The sequence below is a fragment of the Aquila chrysaetos genome, chromosome 1, assembly GCF_900496995.4.
Source record: "Aquila chrysaetos chrysaetos chromosome 1, bAquChr1.4, whole genome shotgun sequence".
Taxonomy (NCBI): Eukaryota; Metazoa; Chordata; class Aves; order Accipitriformes; family Accipitridae; genus Aquila; species Aquila chrysaetos.
The window spans coordinates 65,466,475-65,488,247 of record NC_044004.1 but is presented as its reverse complement, the minus strand read 5'-3'; the positions used below and the strand labels follow the sequence as shown (position 1 = coordinate 65,488,247).

Below are 21,773 nucleotides of genomic sequence, written 5' to 3'. Positions count from 1 at the left end.
CAGAAAAGGGAGAGCTCTCGTCATCCAGCTCCTCCTGCTCTTGGGTGGCAACAGGTAGAAGTTTGTGCTGCCGGCAGCACAAACGGTTGCTAAATGTGCTAAATGACACAAAAACGGTTTCCTTTTTGCTCATGTAACAGGACATTCAGGGTGTGTCAGACCATGGGTTCCCAGCTTGGGAACTTCTGCTTCACAGTGCAAGACTCCTGTAGCCAAGGAAGGAAAAGAAAGAAGGGGTTTGCAAATTTCAGGGAAGGTAAAAAAAAAAAGTTAAAAGCCAATTAAAGACTGTTAGGCATGGGTTGTATTTAAAACCAAACCCCAAAACATTTGAGAAGCATGCTTTGAGTCCTGAAGGATAAAGGAGGCCAACTTGCATGCGTGTTCAGTGAGTTATTTTCTAAGTCTGTTTTCCCTGCCACAGTGGCATCCCCCAAATCTGATTTATTGTGATTTAATGTCGTGTCTACTCTGAAAGAGGTTCCTTTTGTTTTGTGCTGCTTCTGCTTTTATTTGAGCTATGTATTCAGCTCTTGCTAAGAGGATGGGCCTGTCACAACTGAGAGCCACGTGCTCTTCTCCATGTTGCCTGAGACTGCAAGTCTTCTGCTCGGCATAAAGAAGCAGATGCAAGAGGAAGGATTTAAACCTTCATCTCCTGAACACCAGTGACAGAATTGAACCATCAAGCCTTCTGGGCTCCTCAGTTCTCTTTCTGGCCACAACAGACAACTGAAGCTTATCCCAAAGTCTGGTCATTATGGGTGCCTAGCAGGAGCCTATGTGAACAAGCTTCATATAGCTGCCTACAGCTAAGTCCCAAATTTGAAGAGTGATACCTCACATCCTGGCTTAGAACTCGTTATGAGTCAGGTTAGTGATTCTGGCCTCATGCTCTGCCTCCCTCTGAGGTGCCTCTTGGAGTCGGCGCTTCTCTCCCCTCCCTGCCTTCTCTGTCTCAGCCACAGCACTGACTGGAGCCTCGTGCCAGGAAAATGACAGCACCGCTGAGCTGTGCAATTAGGGTCTGGCCCGAACGCCGATGTGTTAATTAAGAACAGAATGAACTTCCAAGAGAAAAGTAGGAAGTGCCTAGCTCTGAATCTCTCTGCTGGAGTCAACCCAGTCTCCCACAGACAAGATGAGCAACAGTGCAGCTAAAGCACCAGGACAAAAAAAAGCCTTTTCAACAACTTTAATTTCAACGGGAGACTGATTTTGGTCAGAAGACAGATGTTCATGCAACCTTCCACTCTTTCCCAAGAGGCTCAAAAAAATCCTTAAATAACATTATGAACATGACCTGGACACATCTCATTTTCTAACTGAAAAACAAAGGAGCAAGGTCAGAAATTCTTTTCAAATAAGACCATGCAGTTACATTGTTAGATCCAGATGAAACACCTGAAATTCGTTTTTCTCTTCTTTCCTACCAGGATTGTCCTAATTAAGGTTCTGAATACTGCATTACACACAAGCAAGTCCAAGCATGAGTTGTGCAATTTAGACTCAATTAGATAAAGATGATCCAATTCACACAATCAGTGCCATTTTCCAAAGGACTTCAGGAAACTAAGCAGCCATAGCACAAGATGGAAGGTCTGGATATGGATAACAAACTAATAAAAAGATACAATAAGAAGGAAAAGTGGGCCAAGAGCTCACTTGTGGAGTCCATGAGTTGAAAGAACTATTACCATTCAGCTTTCGTTAAATGACCTGGAAGAGGAAGGCAGGGGACAAAGTCTGCTGACAACGCACAGGTATGCAAACAAGGACGGACTTGAACTAACCATGGAAAAAACTGCTGAAGGACCTCATGAGGCTGAGCGACTGGGCACTCACACAGCAGGATTCGAGACAGAATTACAGCAGAGTCGAAGGGACCCTCAAGATGTTTTTGCCAGTAACTGGATGAGCAATTTTATTGCCACTTCTGTCCCTCTTCCACCTGCAGCAAACGACAAACAAGAACATGCTTTGCTGCTTCTTGACACAAGCGCCTGGGAGAGGAACAGCAAGGCACCCATGCTGTCACCTGTGCAGGGGCAAACAAAGCAGAGAGAGAACCATCACGGGCAGGGTGGGGACGGGACCAACAGATGCCATCTGGCAAGACTGCCACCAAGGGCAGAACACTGAGTTTTTCACGCACCTCCACCAACTGTGTTTTCCTCAGCCAAAAGGACAGAAACCGCCCAAGAGCCACATTTCTGTAGCCATGCTGATAGCAGCAGCTCCTTTGAGAGCTACGTCCAGCACATCCTACCAGCTGTGACGCGCACCGAGCCGCACTTGTGCCTATCCCTCACAAGGATGCCTTCTGCTAGAACAGAACGTACATGCATGCTGCAACACCTCCGAAGCACCTCACCCAGCACCAGCGCACCACCACAAACACCCACTGTTGCCTTCAGTATAGAATTAAGAAGAACTACCAATAGTTAAAGCAAAAAGCTCTCTAAACAAAGACAAAATAAAAGCAGCATTTCTTTTACTTTCAAGGAAACAACTCAATAGCATTGGCAGCCTTCTGAAAAGGGGAAGAAGTAAAATGCATTAGGATGATTTTCACGATGGTTCTATCTTCAGCATGGCACTTCTCAGCTTGCACCTTTGTTAACTATGCTATCTTTTCTGAACGCTTTCTGCGTGTACAATAGTTAGCACATACACACAGATCCTGGCCGCAAAAGCACCACTAAAACAGAGCATACACTGACAAAAGAAAAAAAAAAAAAAAGAGAAACATAACCCTGCCTCCTCCTATAACATACTAGGCCAAGTAAGTATTTCTTACAGAGCAAAAGCAGGCACATTGCTTTTTTTTTTTGCAGTTGAGTCATTATGACAGAAAAACCTATTTTTGCAATTTAACATGCCTCACCTAAGGCCTTTTGGCATATTATGTATACGGTACCAAAGTATCACATAACCCTTTCAGGTTTTACATCTGTTACTGAAGATTATTTGTATAATGTATTTCTATTAAATTATGCTTCCTGGTTTGTTGGGTTTTTTTTGTTTTTTGGTTTTTTTTAAATCTGCTTCCTCAGCATTTCAGAAGTGATTGCCTGTCATTAGCAGTGAGTCCTTACTCTTTGCCAGAGACAAAGACTAAAAAATTATGACATTCATGTTCTACATGTCTATGTATCTCTCCAGACACCCATATCTGAATGGGCTTACACATACAGGAACACACACAAAGGGCCTGTGAAAAGTAATAGCCTGTCCAGAGATGCACAGAAAAAGCTAAATGCATGGGTTTTTTTGCTCTGCTGCAGGGCACCTTACAGTCACCTGACGCTTACCTAGTTACAACAGGATCAGCAGCATGGTTTGGTCCCCAGCGCCCTAACAGTCCTCTGCCTGTGAGGCCAGTCCTTCCCACCGGATTTCTGAAATAAGTGGCCCAGTACATTAAGCATATTTACCTCCCCACATTCAAAATATACTGCAAGTATTCTAAAAGAAGCAGCTTCAAAGAAGCTTAAATAACAACAAAGAAAAGGATAGCAACATACATTTGGTGCCACCATATGCTTTAAAGAGCAAGAGAGACAAAGCATGGTTTTCTCCATCAACCTCTTTTTGTGTTGATTGTACAGGGAAAGGAAATATACAGAATGGCTTTGTCATTTCTCAGATCTTGTGCCCCGAAATGCTCCTGATCAAACATTACTCTCATTGCACACACAACCTTGTCTGAAAATGGAATCTAGTTTCCAAGACTACAGACGAACAGAGCATTCAATTATGTACAAATGGCAGAAAGAAAAATTATTTTTAGGTGAGATTACCCATCTGTGCTATGCCAGGATTTGTCAGTGGAAGCAAATACTCTTCCACTCCGCCATACCACACAAGTGGTACAAAAGCTTCAAAGCCCAACACCTGGTCAAACTGTGGAAAAAATTAATTCAACAGACCCTACTATTAACCGTGTTAGAGCTCCTCCAACTCCAGTGTCACCGCAACCCTCTGTTGTGGTACTACTGGCTAACCTTTTAGTGCCTCTTTGACACAACCTTCTTCCAAAGAAAGAAGTCTCTGGACCTGAGGCAGCATTTTTCCTGTCCCTAGGGGAGACTATCTTGATTTTGTTCTATCAGGTACCACGCATCAAAACTGATAGACCTGAAACTACATCACTGAAATGAATATGCAAACAAAAAAACCACTCACCGGGGCCTCCCATTTTCAACCACATACAAGCCATTCAGACTCCTCCTCTCCACTTCTCCATCCCTCTCATTGAATTTGGGAGAAAAACCTTTATCACTGTGTGGAAAAGAATAATTTAATAGAGATAAGTTATAAAACGCAAAACACCCCTCTGCCCCACAAAAGCTTGCAGGCCAACCACCAGATCAGCAACACCCATTTGACCAATGAGCAGTTTTTACCAGAATTCAAGTTGTAGGCCCTCCCTTTTCTATAGGAAGCTATAAAGTCTCAACCTTTATTGATGACAGTCTCCCTGTATTTAGTTCTGCAGACGTAAGCACGTCCCTCTGAAGACTTTAACATTGTGTCTCTCTAGGTTTTCATTTAGACAAAGTGTTTCAAAGGTGCTCTTGTTAAGGTTAGAGAACACAGAAGGATGTTATCCATTGATAAAACTAAAAAAATATTTTGCTAATAAAAAAATTGAGCAGAAATTTATTAGATATGATTTATCAGAGTTACAAGCTAATAATCACTGATTTTCAAAATTAGCTTAATGCCAATCTCCTATGTATACCTCTGAAAACCAGTAGAGAAGCAGCTGTCTACAGAAGTATTATTTACTTTCCCAAAAGCAATTCCTCTCAAACCATCACAGGTTTCAAACTACTGATTAGCTTCTTCTACACAATTCATCTGGGAATTTACACTAATACCCAAAAAAGGACTCTATTTTCAAGTATTACCAACACCTACTAAAAGATTACCTGACACTTTTCCAACTATGCCTTGACAGAACATCAGCAGCCCTACAGAGTCTAAGGAGCAGTGTGCCTTGCTATCAGCAGAATACTAACCAAATTAAGAGCAAATAGAAGCACATGTTCACACAGCAATGGGAAACAAGGAAGGTAAGGCTGAAACCTCAAGTGCCATTATCTTCTGATTTTTCTACAGATGTTCATACAGAGGAATCATCATTTCACATTATCACAAGTTACACTAGATGCATGCATCTAACTTTCTAGCCAAGAAGGATACAGCATTCCTTGAGAGGAGAATGTATTCACAGAATCAATAAAAAAAAAATATCAATATACACATTCAGAAAAAAAAGAAATACAGTCATGCATTCAACCTGTCACCTTTCCTGAGTCAGAGCATTCAACTCAAAAACTACAATTCTACTTTAATTCTCTTCTCATCTTGCATTCGATCCATGAACAAACAAACAAGTATATTATGAAATTGTTCTCCCAAATTCTTAAGGAGAATTAGGAGATTTTTTTACTTAGCTCACAACACAGAGAAGCAGCACTACACAGCATCAATAGCTGTCCATTATTCCAATTAACACTACTCTTACCTCAATCACCAGCTCAGTAAACTCATGTGTCAAAGACAGTCACAGCTAATCCAAACCATTCAGTTCTCTAACCACCATTTTTCTAGGTCTTGACTCTCACACATCACTGTAGAATCACACATCACTTAAGCTGATGATCTTCTTAACTCAGCTGATCCCTATTTCCTGCTTCCATGTTCACAGGAGAAAAGAGCCACAATTTACACTCACTTGATTTGGGGATCCGCCCAACTGGGTCCAGCCAAAACAGACATTGCAGTGTATTCCACAGGATTATAATCTTTCCACTCAATTAGCCAGCCCACCTTATCTTCAGGAACTTGACCACGCTCAACATGTGATCCCGGATAGGGGGAGGTGAGAGCTTTGCTGTGGTAGAACTTAACATTGTAACTGTTGAACATGTTAACAGGATGAAGGTGGGACCCACAGTTTGCAGACAAGTTACTGAAAGAAAGAAAACACCACCTCATTCCTTAGGCTTTAACCCTGTTATTTAATCCCAGATGTGCAGAGTACATTATAGCAAGTGGAACAGACTAGGCTTTTTCAACAAAACAGCTCTCAGTAATATATTATTGCTTCTTTCAGACATCATGCAAATGTACACCTGGACCAACAAATTCTGAATTTTACCTTCAGCTTCTTGAAGCAGAAGAGTACTCTACTAGACACACAGGAAGATTTCATAGTATGAGTGAAAAGCTGAGAACTGGAACTGCCATTCCAGACTGTGTGGAACACTGACCAGTTATTAATCATATAAAAGGAACACCTCAAAGAGTTTTACCATAAATGCAGAAGAAAGGTCTGCTTGAACATTAAATCTCTGCATGGGCATTTCATCAACAAACCAACCCAGCCTTACAAGAGTCCTGCTGTCACACCCAGTGGTAAACCAGGTAAGAGCAAGAATGAAATATCCAAAAGCCTGAGCAACACAGCTCTACAAGTTGCTATGACCACCAAAATATTATTTTGTGCAATACTGAGTAGGATAACACTTACCTTGGTTTTCAATTTTAAAGAAGGCTAGAACTATCAAACCAGTTAAGTTAAAAGAAAAAAAAAAAAATACTTGAGACTCCTAGTGATTTTATTTTGCCATGGGTTTTCTGGAGCTGAAAGACCAGTCAACAATGAAATACTCAACAGCAGATTGGGTTACAGTGCCCGATCATCGGCTCTTAAAAACGCTACACAGTTTTCCTTCAACACACAAAGCAGCCTTCCTGTACTCAATTTTTTTAACTATTACAAAAACAAAGAGGATTACTCTAGAGAAGAGGCTCAAAGCTCAGCAAGGGGCTATAACCTACAATAGTACTCTAAAAACAAGATATTTTTAAGTTCTTAGTGAAAAGCTTTTTTTTTTTTTTTTAAAAAAATCAAAGAATCACTTCCAGCATGTAAGGAAATATGTCTCCTCTGCAAAAATGCACCCAGGTTTTAACAAGTTAACATTTGAGCAAAGTGATGATGGGACCAATGAGCTTCTGACAAAAAAAGAAAAAAGCAGCTCGTACACTAGTATTAACCCTGCTATTTGAACTCAGATATGCATATTAGGTTATAACTAGCAAAACAGGCCAGGCTCTTTAAAAAAACAGCAGTTCCAGTTCTAAACTCCTCACTCATGCGATGAAATCTTCAGGTGCCTCTACGAGAGTAGGTTCTGCTTCACACTGAAGTTGAGAATTCATTGGTCACAGTTACAGCACATGTGCTGTCACATTCACTGCTGAGTTGATGTTCTCAAGCACAATTCAATTCACAAACCACTTGAGGCTCATAAAAATCTTTAACAGAGATGGGGAAAAGGGCATACTTGATAGGGCACCAACCTCCACAGCCAGGCCAATGTTACATCGCTTTTGTGTATTTCAATAACTGCATCAGTCTAAAGGACAGCCTGATTTTTGTTTCTGCCACATCCAAAAGCGACGCTGTCAGCTACACAGCACATCCCATGCCAAGCTCCCCCTCAGCTAGCAGGGCATGCCAAGGCAGCCCTGAGACCTCGGCCCAGCAATAAGGTGGCTGCTCCCTCGAGAACAGGGCACCACCTCAACGGGGCCAAACACCAGCAGAGCCACCGACTCAGCAGCACCACCCCGGCCTGGCCTGGGCACGGCCCAGCTTCACATCAACAGGCCACGGTACCTGAGGGGAGGACGGTGCTGGTGAACGCACCGGACAGGCTGGGTGGACAGCGCAACAGTGAAAGAAAACACGGCGACTGCCCGTGCGAAACCGGGCCCCGCCGCTGCACGAAGGGCACCGGCAGGAAGCGGCATCGACGACGACGCCGACCCCACCTCGGCAGAAGCAAGTTTCGCCTCAGCTCCACAGGGCTGGGCCGGGCCTGAAATGCGGGCGCTGGACCGGCTGGGCGAGGCAGCCAGCTCCGAGCTGCCGCCCTTCCCCGAGCCGCCGGTGGCCCCCCGAGCGCTGCCCGGTACCTGCCGGGCCGGGCCGCCCCGAGCCCCGACCGGCCGAGCCGCCGCCGCAGCCGCCGCAGCCGCCGCCGACCCTCTTTACAAGCTCGCCTCTCGTTGGGCGGAGCGCCACCAATCGCGAGCGCCTCCAGCCCACCGGCTTTTCCCCTCCCCGGACACGCCCCATCCCCAAACGGCGCTCTCTGACTGGTCGCTGCGCCGCCGGGAGGTGTGGCCGGGCCAGGGGCCCGTCGCATCGGTGGCGGCTGCTGCTCCTCGCGCCCCGGTCGCGGTCCGGCCTCGGCGATCGCGGTCCCCGCGTTTCACGGAGCCCCGCGGGGCGAGGGGAGCCTGGGGCGCGGCCGGAGCGGGCCGGGCGGCGCGGGGAGGGCCGCGGCGAGGGGCGGTTCCTGCCGGAGCAGAGGCCCGTGGCTGACGGAACGAGCGGTGCGTGCTCAGGCGGGCCGCGGGCTGCTGGTAAATCATCAATCCACGTCCTCGTCAAAAGAGGTTAAAGTTCAGTCAGGTTATCAAAGGACTTTCAGCCAAACAATGAATCCGTTTCTGGATCTGCTCCTGTTCCTGGCTACGCTCATCTACTCCTACTTGGAGGCTTTTGTGAAGCTTTTTGTCCCTGTGAAGAGAAAGTCTGTCAGTGGAGAGCTTGTTCTCATCACGGGTGCTGGCCATGGCATAGGGAGAGCGACTGCCTTCGAGTTCGCCAGGCGTCAAAGCAGACTGGTTCTGTGGGACATCAATAAGGTAATGGTACAGTTCGTGTCTTGACTTGTTCATCTCTGAGGCCACTGGGTTTTTAATAGCGTGGGAAGGGCTGCACACAAATTGCATCCACATTGCCTCCTCCCACGTCCGCTCCCCTTGGCTCACGGTCAGCTCACGGACTGGGACGCTGAGCGCCAGTACAGGGTTTGGCCCCACTCGCACCAGAGGACGCAGGTGTCTGGGTCCCACACTTACTCAGTGCTAATCAGCGAGGTAGCATGCACAGCACATCAAAGAGTGCCTGCAAGAGGGAGCGCAGTGGTCAGCCACCTGCTGTTGGAACCACTGCCTAGGCTGGCAGAAGAAGGCACGCCCAGACCAGAAGCCTGTTTCTATGGAGAAGCAGGTTTACCTTCTGCTCGCTGTCTCTCTAGCCTCAAGATACTTTGCGTACGTTGCTGGAGGATGTGTCTCTACTCATATTGACGGGCATCACTGCGTTGACTTGTGTGCGAGCCCTGCTGCCCTCTGGCACGGTTCAGTGTGTAGACGGTGCCTTGGTAAATGTTTACACTAGCCCAAACTCTTCATTTCAGCTCACTTGACTGGAACGCAAAAAGACCTTGGCAAGCGGAGGATGGACAGATGCAGACACGCGGAATGTCATTCAGTAGGGATCAAGGCAAAGTGCTGTGTGTGGGAGTGATTGGCTGTACAGAGGGGTGCGTGGCTGGGCAGCAGTGCGCGGGAAAGGTTTCTGACACAGTGGATCAGAAACTGCAGAGCAGTTCATTATGTCATCCTGAAGCTGCGAAAAAACCCCAGCGCACCACAAACAAACAAACAACCCAAGACAAGCCTAGCGTAAAGGAATGTATAAATAGGGAGGATATTGTCAAACATGTTCAGTGTCTGTTCCTGCTACCCATTACGGCTAAGGCCAGACTCTGGAGGGGTGGGAGGAGGCACGGCACCGGTCTCCCGATGCGTAAAGGGCTGCTGGCAAGTAGGGTGTTGTCCATGTTCGCTGGAATGGGGGGAAAAGGAATAAACTTAGTAACGAGCAAGACCTGGCTTTGGTGCTGGGAAATATATTGTAAGGGTGGGTGTAAGCAGGCTCTGAAATACAATGCCAAAGGAGGTGGTGGATCCTGAAGGTTTTAGGAGTATGCTTCCCCAGTCCAACTGCCTTGACGAAGGTCTCACTTCTGGGCGGCCATCAGCCTTAAGCAGCAGCTGGGGCTGAGGGGAGCTGCCCAGTCACCCACCCCAGCCACCTGCACAGCTTCTGTCAAGTGCTGAGCTGTCCCGGGCCATTTGTGAACTGGGGCTTTTCACTGCACAGGTCCCCATTGCCATGGCTTACTGGCACCTGGGGACAAGGCTACAGCAAAGTCACTTCTGCCCTCACTTACTGGGTTGACAGAATGACTTGGGGGAGCTTCTGTTCTGTGGGTGTCAAATGCTGTTCTTGTAAGAAATGTCTCTCTGCACTGTGCGCTTTGGAGCACACCTCTCTTCTCACATGCAGTCTGTGAATACAGAAACATATAGGGCCACTCTTCGTATCTCGGGGGTGTCAGCTGGGCCTGTGTTTTAAGAGCTCTGCTTACAGTCATGGTGTCTGCCTGCTGTGCTGTGAAAGTCACCGAGTGCCCCCTTTCTGCAGCCTAGTTACGTGTGCTTTACCAAGGCAAACTCACTCTTGTTGCCACATTCCCTTTCTGGCAGTCACTCTACGCAGGTCCGAAATTTAGGTCGGAATACTAGCCCTCCCTCAGGTGCTAGCTACAGCTCTTTCCCTGGGTAGCTGTGAACGGTTCAGGGGCTTGGCAGTGGTTATGCAATCAGGACAAATCTTCAGCCTCTAACTGGTCTGCCGCGGTGCCCGAGCAGCAACACACGGACAGGGTACAGTTGCGCATGCGTGTCTGTCTTTTCTGCCTCTTACAGCATGGCGTTGAGGACACGGCAGCAGAATGCGAAAGGCTGGGAGCCACTGTTCAAGCCTTCGTGGTGGACTGCAGCAAAAGGGAGGAAATCTGCAGCGCTGCAGAGAAGGTAGGGCAGCAGGGGCACGTCCAAAAGCTTACCCAAACACGCTCGATTTTCAGAAAAGTCAGGAAAACAAGAGAAGGGCTAGTGTACGCAAATCGTGCAAGCCCTTGGAATCTCCCCACTTCTTGCTGCTTTCTGTACGGAGAGTGAAGCAGCACTTCTGAGATCGCAGGCAGTCTCATCCTCTTCTGTGGGGCTCTGGCATATCACGCCTTGTTGCCAAGTGTGCTCTTTAGACTTCCAGTCCCTGAAGGAACTGGAAGCCTTTTAGTTTCCTGAGCAGCACACAGACAACACTGGGGACATTTGAAATATTTTATTGTAAAGGATATGGTGCAGCTGGCTCAAAACAGTCTGCACATCCAGTCCCAACTGTGACTACACAGAGCACACTGTGTCTGTAGGCAATGTGTGGAAGACTGTAAGTACTGGCAGTAATTAAGGGAGACGCCTCAGATCTAAACCAGATTTCATGGTACTACCGCACAGGTCCTACCACATCTGGAAACATGGTGCAATCTTCCTCTCCCTAAAAGAAAGAACGTTAACAATTAAATTAATTGTCGCTCATCTTCCACAGCCTTGCATTTTTTTGATAACAAATGACACGCACCTTTCTGTTTTTTTCTGTCCAAAAGGTGAAGAAGGACATTGGGGATGTCTCCATCCTGGTGAATAACGCCGGCGTGATTACAGCTGCCGACCTGCTCTCGACTCAGGACCACCAGATTGAAAGGATGTTTGAAGTCAACATTCTTGCTCACATCTGGGTAAGGGCCACTACTATCTTCACACCTATGGTTTTTTGGGAGCGTTGCTGAGGAGGCATATTTAGGCTAACAGTTATTTTCAGCTAGCAGTGAATTACAAAAGCGTCTTTTGGACACGTATAGCACAGGGGCACCCAGCTAGACTGACTGTTGGGAAACTTGATTAGCCTCTTGCTGATCAGAGCCTGGCCCAGTTTTTTCATTCTCTCTTTCCTCTGCATGAGCTAGCCAGCGACGGCCTCATCTGCAGCATGGGTGGGTCTCTGTCGGAGGGGTATTAGGGTTCCTCTACACATTGGGTAGTTTGGGTGCCCGCAGCTGAGCGCCGAAACCCTGCAAATAGAAGATACGCAGCTGAAAAATACAAACCAATGTTTTTATCGGCTCACCTGCACAAAAGGCAGCCGGTACGTGGCCCGAATGGCTAGGCAGGTGTGGGTCGGGCAGAGCAGGAGAGGGGCAGCCCCGCAGCTCCCAGCACAGCCTGGCTACAGGGCACAGCAAGGCCTGGCCCCTCCCTGACTGCACCCACCAGCCTGGCCAATCTTCCTGGGCACTCTTGCCCTCGTGGTTTGTACCCCGCTATGTCACCGCCTTCCCTCCTGGCTCCTTGAGCTCCTTCCGAGCCCGTTTCCCGTCAGTCCTGCCTCTCCTTACGATTTGTACCTCTCTCATCTCTCTGTGGACTTTCTCACAGCTTTCTCCCAGCAGTCTTGAGTCATGGTAGCACAGCTGGGCCCTGTCAGATCTGGGCTGTGGGTCCTTGGCACGCCCACAGCTGACTCCTGGGGTAGGGCAGCTGCCAGCAGGAGTTACAGAGTGGGAGGGTTTCAGCTGTTAAGGACTCATTTGCAGCAGAAGAAAAGAGAAGCTACAGATTGATGAGTGTGTTTATGGTACATGCTGAGGTGAGACACTGGCAGCGTTGCCGCTGACACCTGAAACCTAAAAAGCAGCGCAGGAAAGATGTGAGAATCAGCTCCTGTTTATAGCCAACTTCCTGAAACATTCCCGTTTGGAAAACAGGTTCCCAGTTGTACCTGCTGAATGGAGAATGGGTATCTCTGTGGCTCTCAGAATCTGAGGTGCTGTACAGCGCATAGCATTAGCAATAGCATTAGTCGCTTAATTGATGATAGTCAGGGTCAGTGTTGAATATGCCTAAGAAAATGTTGTTCTTTTTCCCCTTTCCTCTCCCCCACATTTTTGCCTCTTGGTTTAAATGACTCTCAAGACCACAAGAGCTTTTCTGCCAACCATGATGAACAACAACCACGGTCACATAGTCACGGTGGCTTCGGCAGCAGGTCACTTTGTGACTTCTTTCATGGTGGCTTATTGGTAAGTGATTTTAAAATCAGCTCTCTTCATTTTTTTATTTTTAATTGCGTCTTCTCCATCAGCAAGCACAGAGCAACCAAAATGTCGTGGTTTCAGCCCAGCACCGGCAAAGCACCACGCACCCACTCGCTCACTCCTCCCCACCGCAGCCATGGTGCGATGAGGAGAGAATACAAAGAAAGGCTCGTGGGTCGAGACAAGGACGGGGAGGGATCATTCACCACTTATGGTCACGGGCAAAAGACAGGCTCAACTTGGGGAAGAAACAAAATCAATTTAATTTACTACAAATCAAATCAAAACAAGGATATTAGGAAGTAAAACCAAACCTTAGAACACCTTCCCCCCACCCCTCCCTCCTTCCCGGCTCAACTCCACTCCCGGTTCTCTCCACCTCCTCTCCCCGGCGGCGCAGGGGAACCGGGGATGGGGGTTGGGGTAGTTCAGCACACCTTGTCTCTGCCGCTCCTTCCTCCTCAGGGAGAGCACTCATCACTCTTCCCCTGCTCCAGTGCGGGCTCCCTCCCACGGGAGACATTTCTCCATGAACTTCTCCAATGTGGGTCCTTCCCACAGGCTGCAGTTCTTCACGAACTCCTCTGGCATGGGTCCTTTCCGTGGGCCGATCTTCAGCCACATGCTGCTCCAGCACAGGCTTTCCCCTGGAGTCATGGCCATCCTCGGGGCATCTGTTCCCCCACTCCCCTCCACAGGCTGCAGGGGCATCCACCTCCTCAGGCACCCCTCCTCCCCCTCCTTCTGCACTGTCCTTGGTGTCTGCAGAGGTGTTCCTCTCACATTCCAATCCCCCTACTCACTGCAGGTTCCCATTCTTAAATCTTCTCCCAGAGGCGCTACCACCATCACTGTTTGGGTCGGCCTGGGCCGGAGGCGGGTCCGACTTGGAGCCGGGGGAGCTTCTAGCAGCTTCTCACAAGAGCCACCCCTGCGGCCCCCTCTCCCACTACCAAAAAACCGCGCCACACAAACCCATAACACAAAATAATCCTACCACTGAATATGGCACGTCCAAAGGACCATGCTAAGGAGGAAAAAAGCACAACAGCCAGCACTGAAGGATGCCTGGAGGTTCCTGCCAATTTGCTTATCAGCTCTGACTGAATCAGGAGCAAATGCTTGTAGGAAGGAATAGTCATGTGATACATCAACTGATGAAAGCTGCTCTTTTTTTCTCTCCCTTACCCATCCAGGCTTTTGCTTAGCATAGCAAAAAAGGTATTCTCTTCCCTTCTTCTTAGAAAGTAGCACTCCTGTGAGGTGTTGTAGTGTTGTCAGGTAAACCCCTATTGAGTAGCTTTTTAATCTTTCTACCATTGTGGCAGTGACTGTAGTGTACAGAAATACTTATGCCATCCTGAGATAAAATTGCTTTTCTACTTGAAACACGTCTAGAAAATCACGGTGCCTGAACAGAAAAGCTGTTAGATTGCATATTGTCATTCTGCATCTCCTCTAGCCCTCTGTAATAGCAGCTCCAGGTGGACCAGTCTTCCCCTGGGAACACTCCTTAAGAGAGTCACTCGCTGTTGGCAACGTGAGAACTCCCCAGCCAGGGATTTTACTGGGATTACACTCTCCAAATCAATAGCAGTCAATAAACCGATTCTCGGGTTCTACTTCCGTTTGGTGTCAATTTATACTCCTGGCCTGCACCGATTTCTGTGGCATTACTTTCCTCAATATTTCATGCATAATGCTCCTCTATTTCAAAACTCACACACGAAAGCCATGAGACACCCCTGTGTGGTACAAGAAACAGTAGAGAGTTGTTCTCCATTTCTACCCTGCCCATCCTTCTTGATTTTAGAGATTCACGCCGTGTTCCTTCGAAGCATCTTCTCACATGGGAGAAAAGGGAAGTCCATCAATTGATGCACATTACTTATCATTTTCTAAGAATTCCTGACATTCATCTGTCTGTTTGCAACTAAGGTGCCTTTTTCTGAAAGACACCCGCTCTGCACGCCACCGTTACTCCCCCAAGCAGCAATATCTAATCCAGCACTACACTCTGGGAAAGTTAGAATTATTCCCTGCCCTCTCCTCTTAGCTGGATTACATTTTTTTTGCCTCCTAGTCAGTACTGTGCGATCTTTTAGGCAATTTCTAGTTGTAGAAAGTTAGAAATTGTATTTCTGCCTTCTCATTTGTGCTTTTTCCCTTCCTGCAGTTCAAGCAAGTTTGCTGCCGTTGGATTTCATAAAGCTCTGACAGAGGAGCTGTCTACCCTGGGAAAGGACGGAATAAAAACTACGTGTCTTTGTCCAGTTTTTATAAACACTGGATTTGTCAAAAACCCCAGTACAAGGTAACTATCAGAACTCTGCCTTCCTGTCCTTCCTTCTTTGCATCAAGGCACTACATATTAGCCCCAGCTTTGGGCCTTGTATTCCACCTGACTATATAATACTGGAGATAAACTGATATATAGGATTGGCTAAAGAAAATCTGCAGTGTCATTTAACCTACATAATGGTTGCATTGGAATTACCCAAGTCTGTGCGTATGTGAAGCATCCTACCTTGGCTAGTACCGCCTCTGTTTTACCGCCATAGCTCTTGCATGTATGCTTTCCTGTGTAGGCTTGGAAAGGTTTTGGAGATTGAAGAAGTTGTAGAGGCCCTGATGGAAGGAATACTGACCAATCAGAAAATGATTTTTGTTCCATCACATCTAAGCGTTGCTTTACTATCTGAAAGGTAAGTAGCAAAAGGAAACAAAAAAGGGGCAGGAAGGGGGAACATATCAATGCTAACTACCTGAGTATAGAACCCTCAAACTTGTAACATCTGATTCAAGATTAAGTTTTATTTTATAAGGAACTGCATTTTGCACTCATGGTAGTAAATGATATGGTTTCGCAGCCTAGAGAAACCCTGGAATGACAGCTGGACAGACGTTCACATTCAACCTAGTTTCATTTATTTTGTATTATCTTCAGTGTTTGACATCACTATACTTATTTATCAGTCCAGACTTGACATGTATATGCCTATAGTAACTAGATAATGTGTAACTGTCTGCAGGAGAGAATATTATTTTTTAAACAACCACCCATCTGAAATATTTTAGTATGAGAAGAACATGTAACAAGGTAATGAAATAGCAGTGGTTCCTTCTAATGACAACAGCAGATACCATACACAAAGATTTTTTTGAGCCCTCTCATAAGTCCTTGTGATCCACTTTCTGCAGCTAAGTGTTCTCAGTGGAGAACTCAACCGCTCTACAGGCTGATTGGGAAGGAGAGAGAGAACAATAGCACACTTTTTCTTCACAGATTGCTATTTCCCTTGGGCTTGTGAACAACAGTTTCTCTGAACCAGCAGCACCAGTGTAGTTGTAGAAAGAGCTGAGCACCTGCTGCTTATTAGTGTTTGTTTCTTCATGTCAACAGCAAAGACTGAGGTCACTGAGGCTGGGAAAGTTGCTTCAGAAGGGCTCTATTGCTTAGCTCTACTGCTTAGCTCTACCATGGAAAGCACAGATCTGTCCTCTCACATGTCTTTAATAACCAGTGCAGCTGCTCTGCTGAGGAGGTGTTTTCATCAGAGCTCAGGTTCCAAATCTGGAATTCATATCAGAACAACTAAATTAAGTTTTCAGTTAACTTCTGCAGTATGTCATGAAACACAAAATATCTTGTTTGCAAACCTGACACCAGACAGTGGGGAAAAAGCTTTTAAGTCTTTTTGCATCTCCAAGGGCTGCACGCTGACAGTGCAAGTCTGCAGAAGCATAGAGAAGTCAAACCTTATGCTGTCAAAGCCCTTAAGATAACTTTGCTTTTTTGTCTTAATTTGGGGCAGTGGGACACAAAGAGACATGACTCAAAAGAAATCCTAGGAGAGTAAACTGCACCTCAGTTTTAACATCTCATCCTTCCATAGGCCTGCTGCTTTTCAGAGCATAAAACACTCAATATGTACGTATCTCTGTTCAATATTGATCCTTCTTGGATCCTGTAGAAATATTGCAACCAAAATACTGCCCAGTAGATACCCAGCCTTAGAACTGTCATAAAAGGATATGGGTGGGATTGGAGTTAAAACAAGTAAGAGATTGATGGAGGCTATGTGTTCTTTGGAGATAATGCCCAGTTTAAGCCTTGGTCTGTCTGTGTGCACACGCTTCTGCTCCCAGACCAGCTCTTTCCCTCACCTGTGGTGCCACTTTTTCCCATAGTTTTTTCCTTATCCCACATTTGATTTCACGTTATTATCTCTTTCAGGTTGTTTCCAGAACGTGCCTTGGCTGTTCTGAAAAAGCTGACTGATACCAAGTTTGATGCAGTTGTTGGGCAGAAAAGCACTCAGTGAAAAGCAAAAATTGATTCTCACTTCCCAGTGGCATGAGTGAAAACAGAACATGTGCTGAGCATAGTTCAGCTGGTTTGATTCGGAGCAGAACTAAGACAGATGCTTCCAGGCCACCATCTCCAAGTGCACCTAAGGGTTTATCTCACACCTGCAGCAGGGACATACCTGCATAACATGGAGTGTTAATAAAGCAGAGATGCAGCTCTACAAGTCTAAAGGGCTGCTTTTGCTGTATGTTGCATGGCCTCTATCTCCTAGTGCTGAGGCAGAAAGGAATTCCTGCAAAAGCCCGTCTTTGGGACAGCACAGCTGCCTACTTGAGTGCAAAGGGATTGCCTGAGAATATGTAAATCTGGACTCATCCCTGAGCAAAAGTATCTTGCAAGAAGCCATTTATAGGAGGTGGGTGGCCTGTTTCACCTTAGTTTATCTTTTTCAATTTAAAAAAATGTGCTCTAATAAACACTCACAGTTTTGTGTGCTTTTCTAGTGAGTACCTGAAATAATACAGCCTTGTTTCTAATGTAATACCTAATTACATCAATTGTCAATTATGCATTAGCACCATCAACATGCCTTATTCTAAATAAATACAGTTCTCTAACCGAAAGGTGTCTCTCAACAATGAAGGTGGTAACGAGGTCTGAGCAAGGACAGTGGAGCAGGTGCTACAACGGTGAAAGGGTCAGCCAGAGTCTGCTGACCACCAGGCCAGGCAGCAGGGACAAGTCAGGTCCCCCGTCACGCTGGGAAGCCACATCAGGATCAGTGAGGTACAGGCCAGGCATGGCACACTGACAGCACAGCCCATGCAAGGGCTGGGGCCAAGGCCAGGGCTTAAATGCAGGTGCCAGGCCGGGCCTGAGCAGATTGTGCATGGGGGAAGGCTCCAGATGAGCCCTCTCACTGCTCCCCATCACAAGCTAGTGGCCTGCTCTGTCAGGACCCACCTTGACCAGGAGGTTAAACCCCCAAAGGTCTTTGGCCTGCGGTACAAGAGAACAGCATCTGATGAAACATGGGTCAAAGACCTCTTCAGAGCACAGATTATCTTTCCACCCACTTGTGCAACTCCGGACTGCATCAGGCACTCGCTGGCTCACAGCCATCCAAGGGAGGCCTGAACATGCTACCACCTTTGGCACAGCTGGAAACGGGTGGCTTCCAGTAGAATCCATCCCGCTCACCTGAGAATTTTGTGTTGTTCTCCACACTGAGGTTCTTCAGAAAAGGGAGAGCTCTCGTCATCCAGCTCCTCCTGCTCTTGGGTAGCAACAGGTAGAAGTTTGTGCTGCCGGCAGCACAAACGGTTGCTAAATGTGCTAAATGACACAAAAACGGTTTCCTTTTTGCTCATGTAACAGGACATTCAGGGTGTGTCAGACCATGGGTTCCCAGCTTGGGAACTTCTGCTTCACAGTGCAAGACTCCTGTAGCCAAGGAAGGAAAAGAAAGAAGGGGTTTGCAAATTTCAGGGAAGGTTAAAAAAAAAAAGTTAAAAGCCAATTAAAGACTGTTAGGCATGGGTTGTATTTAAAACCAAACCCCAAAACATTTGAGAAGCATGCTTTGAGTCCTGAAGGATAAAGGAGGCCAACTTGCATGCGTGTTCAGTGAGTTATTTTCTAAGTCTGTTTTCCCTGCCACAGTGGCATCCCCCAAATCTGATTTATTGTGATTTAATGTTGTGTCTACTCTGAAAGAGGTTCCTTTTGTTTTGTGCTGCTTCTGCTTTTATTTGAGCTACGTATTCAGCTCTTGCTAAGAGGATGGGCCTGTCACAACTGAGAGCCACGTGCTCTTCTCCATGTTGCCTGAGACTGCAAGTCTTCTGCTCGGCATAAAGAAGCAGATGCAAGAGGAAGGATTTGAACCTTCATCTCCTGAACACCAGTGACAGAATTGAACCATCAAGCCTTCTGGGCTCCTCGGTTCTCTTTCTGGCCACAACAGACAACTGAAGCTTATCCCAAAGTCTGGTCATTATGGGTGCCTAGCAGGAGCCTATGTGAACAAGCTTCATATAGCTGCCTACAGCTAAGTCCCAAATTTGAAGAGTGATACCTCACATCCTGGCTTAGAACTCGTTATGAGTCAGGTTAGTGATTCTGGCCTCATGCTCTGCCTCCCTCTGAGGTGCCTCTTGGAGTCGGCGCTTCTCTCCCCTCCCTGCCTTCTCTGTCTCAGCCACAGCACTGACTGGAGCCTCGTGCCAGGAAAATGACAGCACCGCTGAGCTGTGCAATTAGGGTCTGGCCCGAACGCCGATGTGTTAATTAAGAACAGAATGAACTTCCAAGAGAAAAGTAGGAAGTGCCTAGCTCTGAATCTCTCTGCTGGAGTCAACCCAGTCTCCCACAGACAAGATGAGCAACGGTGCAGCTAAATCTCTGGGACATTGCCTAGAGGTCTGCAGAGCTCCTTTCCCAGGTCTTGCAGCTGTTCCATTTTTAGGATCTGAGGACCCCACAGGGATTTTATGTACCACGTGCACTATGTATTCCCAGAACTGCTGCACGCAGCATGCAGATGCCACTGCTGTGACTGCCCTGCTAGCTGACAGAGGCTCAGTTCCTCAGTGTGGGAGGCATGAAAGAGAACTATTGGTATCACAAACCTTATAGCTGTGTTTGCAAGCTACATGGCCAGGCACCACACTCACGCACCATTTCGCAGTGATCCATATTGTCGAAGTGTTAGCATGCTTCCTGGCATAGTTTTGGCCCATAACCATACCTGCCAGCACACGCTCTGGCATAGTGGCGGGGGGGGCAATGTGTCCATGGGTACAGAGCTGCTGGGTAGGCAGTGTGGGTGAGACCATCTGCTTTGCAAGAGGAGTGGAAGTTTACGCACATAGAAGCATTCCGAGGACACCATCAATATCAACACTGAATAAAACAAAAGAGCAGCTGTGATAAGTTTCCTTTTGTCCACCATATATGCAGACCTGACTGGTCTGAAATTTCAGAGGCTCATTATTAGAGGAAAGAACAACATTTAACAAGAATATTTAATGACAATATTTAGCATTTGTAATTACTGTCTTCATCATGATAGGTAAAATTTTCAAGAGTCTTGATAAGTAGCTTCAGCTCATCTTGGTCACATCAAGTCTTACTGAACTTCTAATAGCATGGTTTAAAGCTCCCCACAGCACTGTAGCCTGAGCTGTCTCTTTAGCAAAGTCTGGGAGTACTTCTTTGTAGACTGGCTCTGCTGCATTTTTCCAAGTCCTTGAATCCTACTCAGAATGTTAGGAGAGTCATCCCAAATTGTGTTTCTTGTCACAAACCTAGGCCGCTCACAAGTGAAAATCATTGCTGTACATCTTATTGCCACCATCTGCTAGCACTGAGGCCCCAACCTCATGATTGGGGCAAGACTCATAGTATTTTAATGCTTGCAGGAAATGCCAGTATGCATAAAACAATATGCAATTTTACACAGCATTTCAGAACATGGATTTCTAAATGCACAGAACTTCTTGAACCCAGCAGTTCAATGAAAGGGGTTTTTGGTTTGGTTTTTTTTTTCTACTGCTTTACTGAAATGAAGCACCTGAGATCACTGGCTGTTCACAGTGTTGCAAAACTGTCTGCAAAATTCTGAAACACATTTTTCGTACCCTAAACCTTTCAGATTCTTTCTTTCTGCATCTAGTATCTGGCCATACATTTTGCTCTTTTCTAAGCAGGTATCTTGCTTTTTGTAGTTATGCTACAGTTTGATCTCAACACTAAAAGGATCGCAGTTTTACTGCAAAATCTCTATTAGAGTATGAATAAGCTTACATTTATCCAACAAGCCAGGTGTTACTAGGAATAAACATGCTTTCATGCAAACTATTTCCCCTCTGTGTTCTCAGCTGGTAGCTGATCATTTTCCAAAACATCACAATCAAAATGTTTTTCAAAAAACATTCTAGTTAAGCGGATGTTGCAACAGGAAGATATGCTCATTGCTCAAAAATCATCCAGTGACAATAGTGACTGTGTTTTTATGTAAAGTTATTCCAGACACTCATGTTCACTAGTGCCTACCAGCTTGCTAGTCACGAGGTAATCTCTAATGGGAAAAAACCCCAAACACAGAGCAGGAACTTGCACTAATCTTTTGATAACCACATAGCTTTGATGATGAAATGCTGCTGCTTTGTTTTGAAGAGTTGACCTGGGATACAGTACAAAAGAAGTTCTTCAAGCCTTATAGCACTGACACCTGCACTCTAAGAGAGGTGAAAAATTGAAGATCATGCAATAACTGTTTTTAATATTATGCAGAGGCGGTGACCTGCATTTACTCTAATCTAGTGATTTCTGTGTAGTTACACTGAAATTATACTGGCAAAAGACAAGATTCAAGTCTCCCTGGTATAAAAAAACAAGGTGGGGGGGAGTATTTATCTGGACCTCAGTTCTCAAAGCCCTTAAAGCATACACGTGCAGTTAACACCAGTTATGGCTTCACAGCCTAATCATCAGTGTTACCTTCCCAGTGAAACACTTTGTTCATGTGGCACATTTCCACTTCCATCCTTCTTTCTGTCTTTGACATAAAACAGTAT

At 46.3% G+C, this 21,773-nt stretch overlaps 2 protein-coding genes and 1 long non-coding RNA gene across 7 annotated transcripts; 1 reads left to right on the top strand and 2 right to left on the bottom strand.

Annotated features, from left to right (window-relative positions):
- Nucleotides 1–1,758: 1,758 nt before the first annotated feature.
- Nucleotides 1,759–8,276, bottom strand: LOC115338566 (ADP-ribose pyrophosphatase, mitochondrial-like). Of its 4 annotated transcripts, none has more exons than XM_030007201.2 (5): nt 7,855–8,276; nt 5,747–5,983; nt 4,189–4,284; nt 3,315–3,401; nt 1,759–1,951 (listed from the first exon to the last, which is right to left on the bottom strand). In XM_030007201.2, the coding sequence occupies exons 1-5, from the start codon at nt 8,229–8,231 to the stop codon at nt 1,867–1,869; spliced, it is 882 nt and encodes a 293-aa protein (XP_029863061.1). In that variant the 5' UTR covers nt 8,232–8,276; the 3' UTR covers nt 1,759–1,866. The 4 variants fall into 4 exon arrangements, with proteins under 4 accessions (XP_029863061.1, XP_029863078.1, XP_040978725.1 ...); XM_030007218.1 differs by having other exon boundaries at nt 1,794–1,951; nt 7,999–8,276; XM_030007207.2 differs by having other exon boundaries at nt 1,940–2,038.
- Nucleotides 8,277–8,378: 102 nt separating this feature from the next.
- On the top strand, nt 8,379–17,816 carry LOC115338451 (estradiol 17-beta-dehydrogenase 11-like). Of its 2 annotated transcripts, XM_030007061.1 has the most exons (7): nt 8,379–8,736; nt 10,651–10,758; nt 11,394–11,525; nt 12,760–12,866; nt 15,058–15,195; nt 15,470–15,586; nt 17,119–17,816. In XM_030007061.1, the coding sequence occupies exons 1-7, from the start codon at nt 8,527–8,529 to the stop codon at nt 17,204–17,206; spliced, it is 900 nt and encodes a 299-aa protein (XP_029862921.1). In that variant the 5' UTR covers nt 8,379–8,526; the 3' UTR covers nt 17,207–17,816. The 2 variants fall into 2 exon arrangements, with proteins under 2 accessions (XP_029862921.1, XP_040978720.1); XM_041122786.1 differs by lacking the exon at nt 15,470–15,586.
- On the bottom strand, nt 11,057–11,460 carry LOC115338589. Its single transcript, XR_003922441.2, has 2 exons — nt 11,369–11,460; nt 11,057–11,284 (listed from the first exon to the last, which is right to left on the bottom strand). It is a non-coding gene; the product is annotated as an uncharacterized LOC115338589 (long non-coding RNA).
- Nucleotides 17,817–21,773: the final 3,957 nt, after the last annotated feature.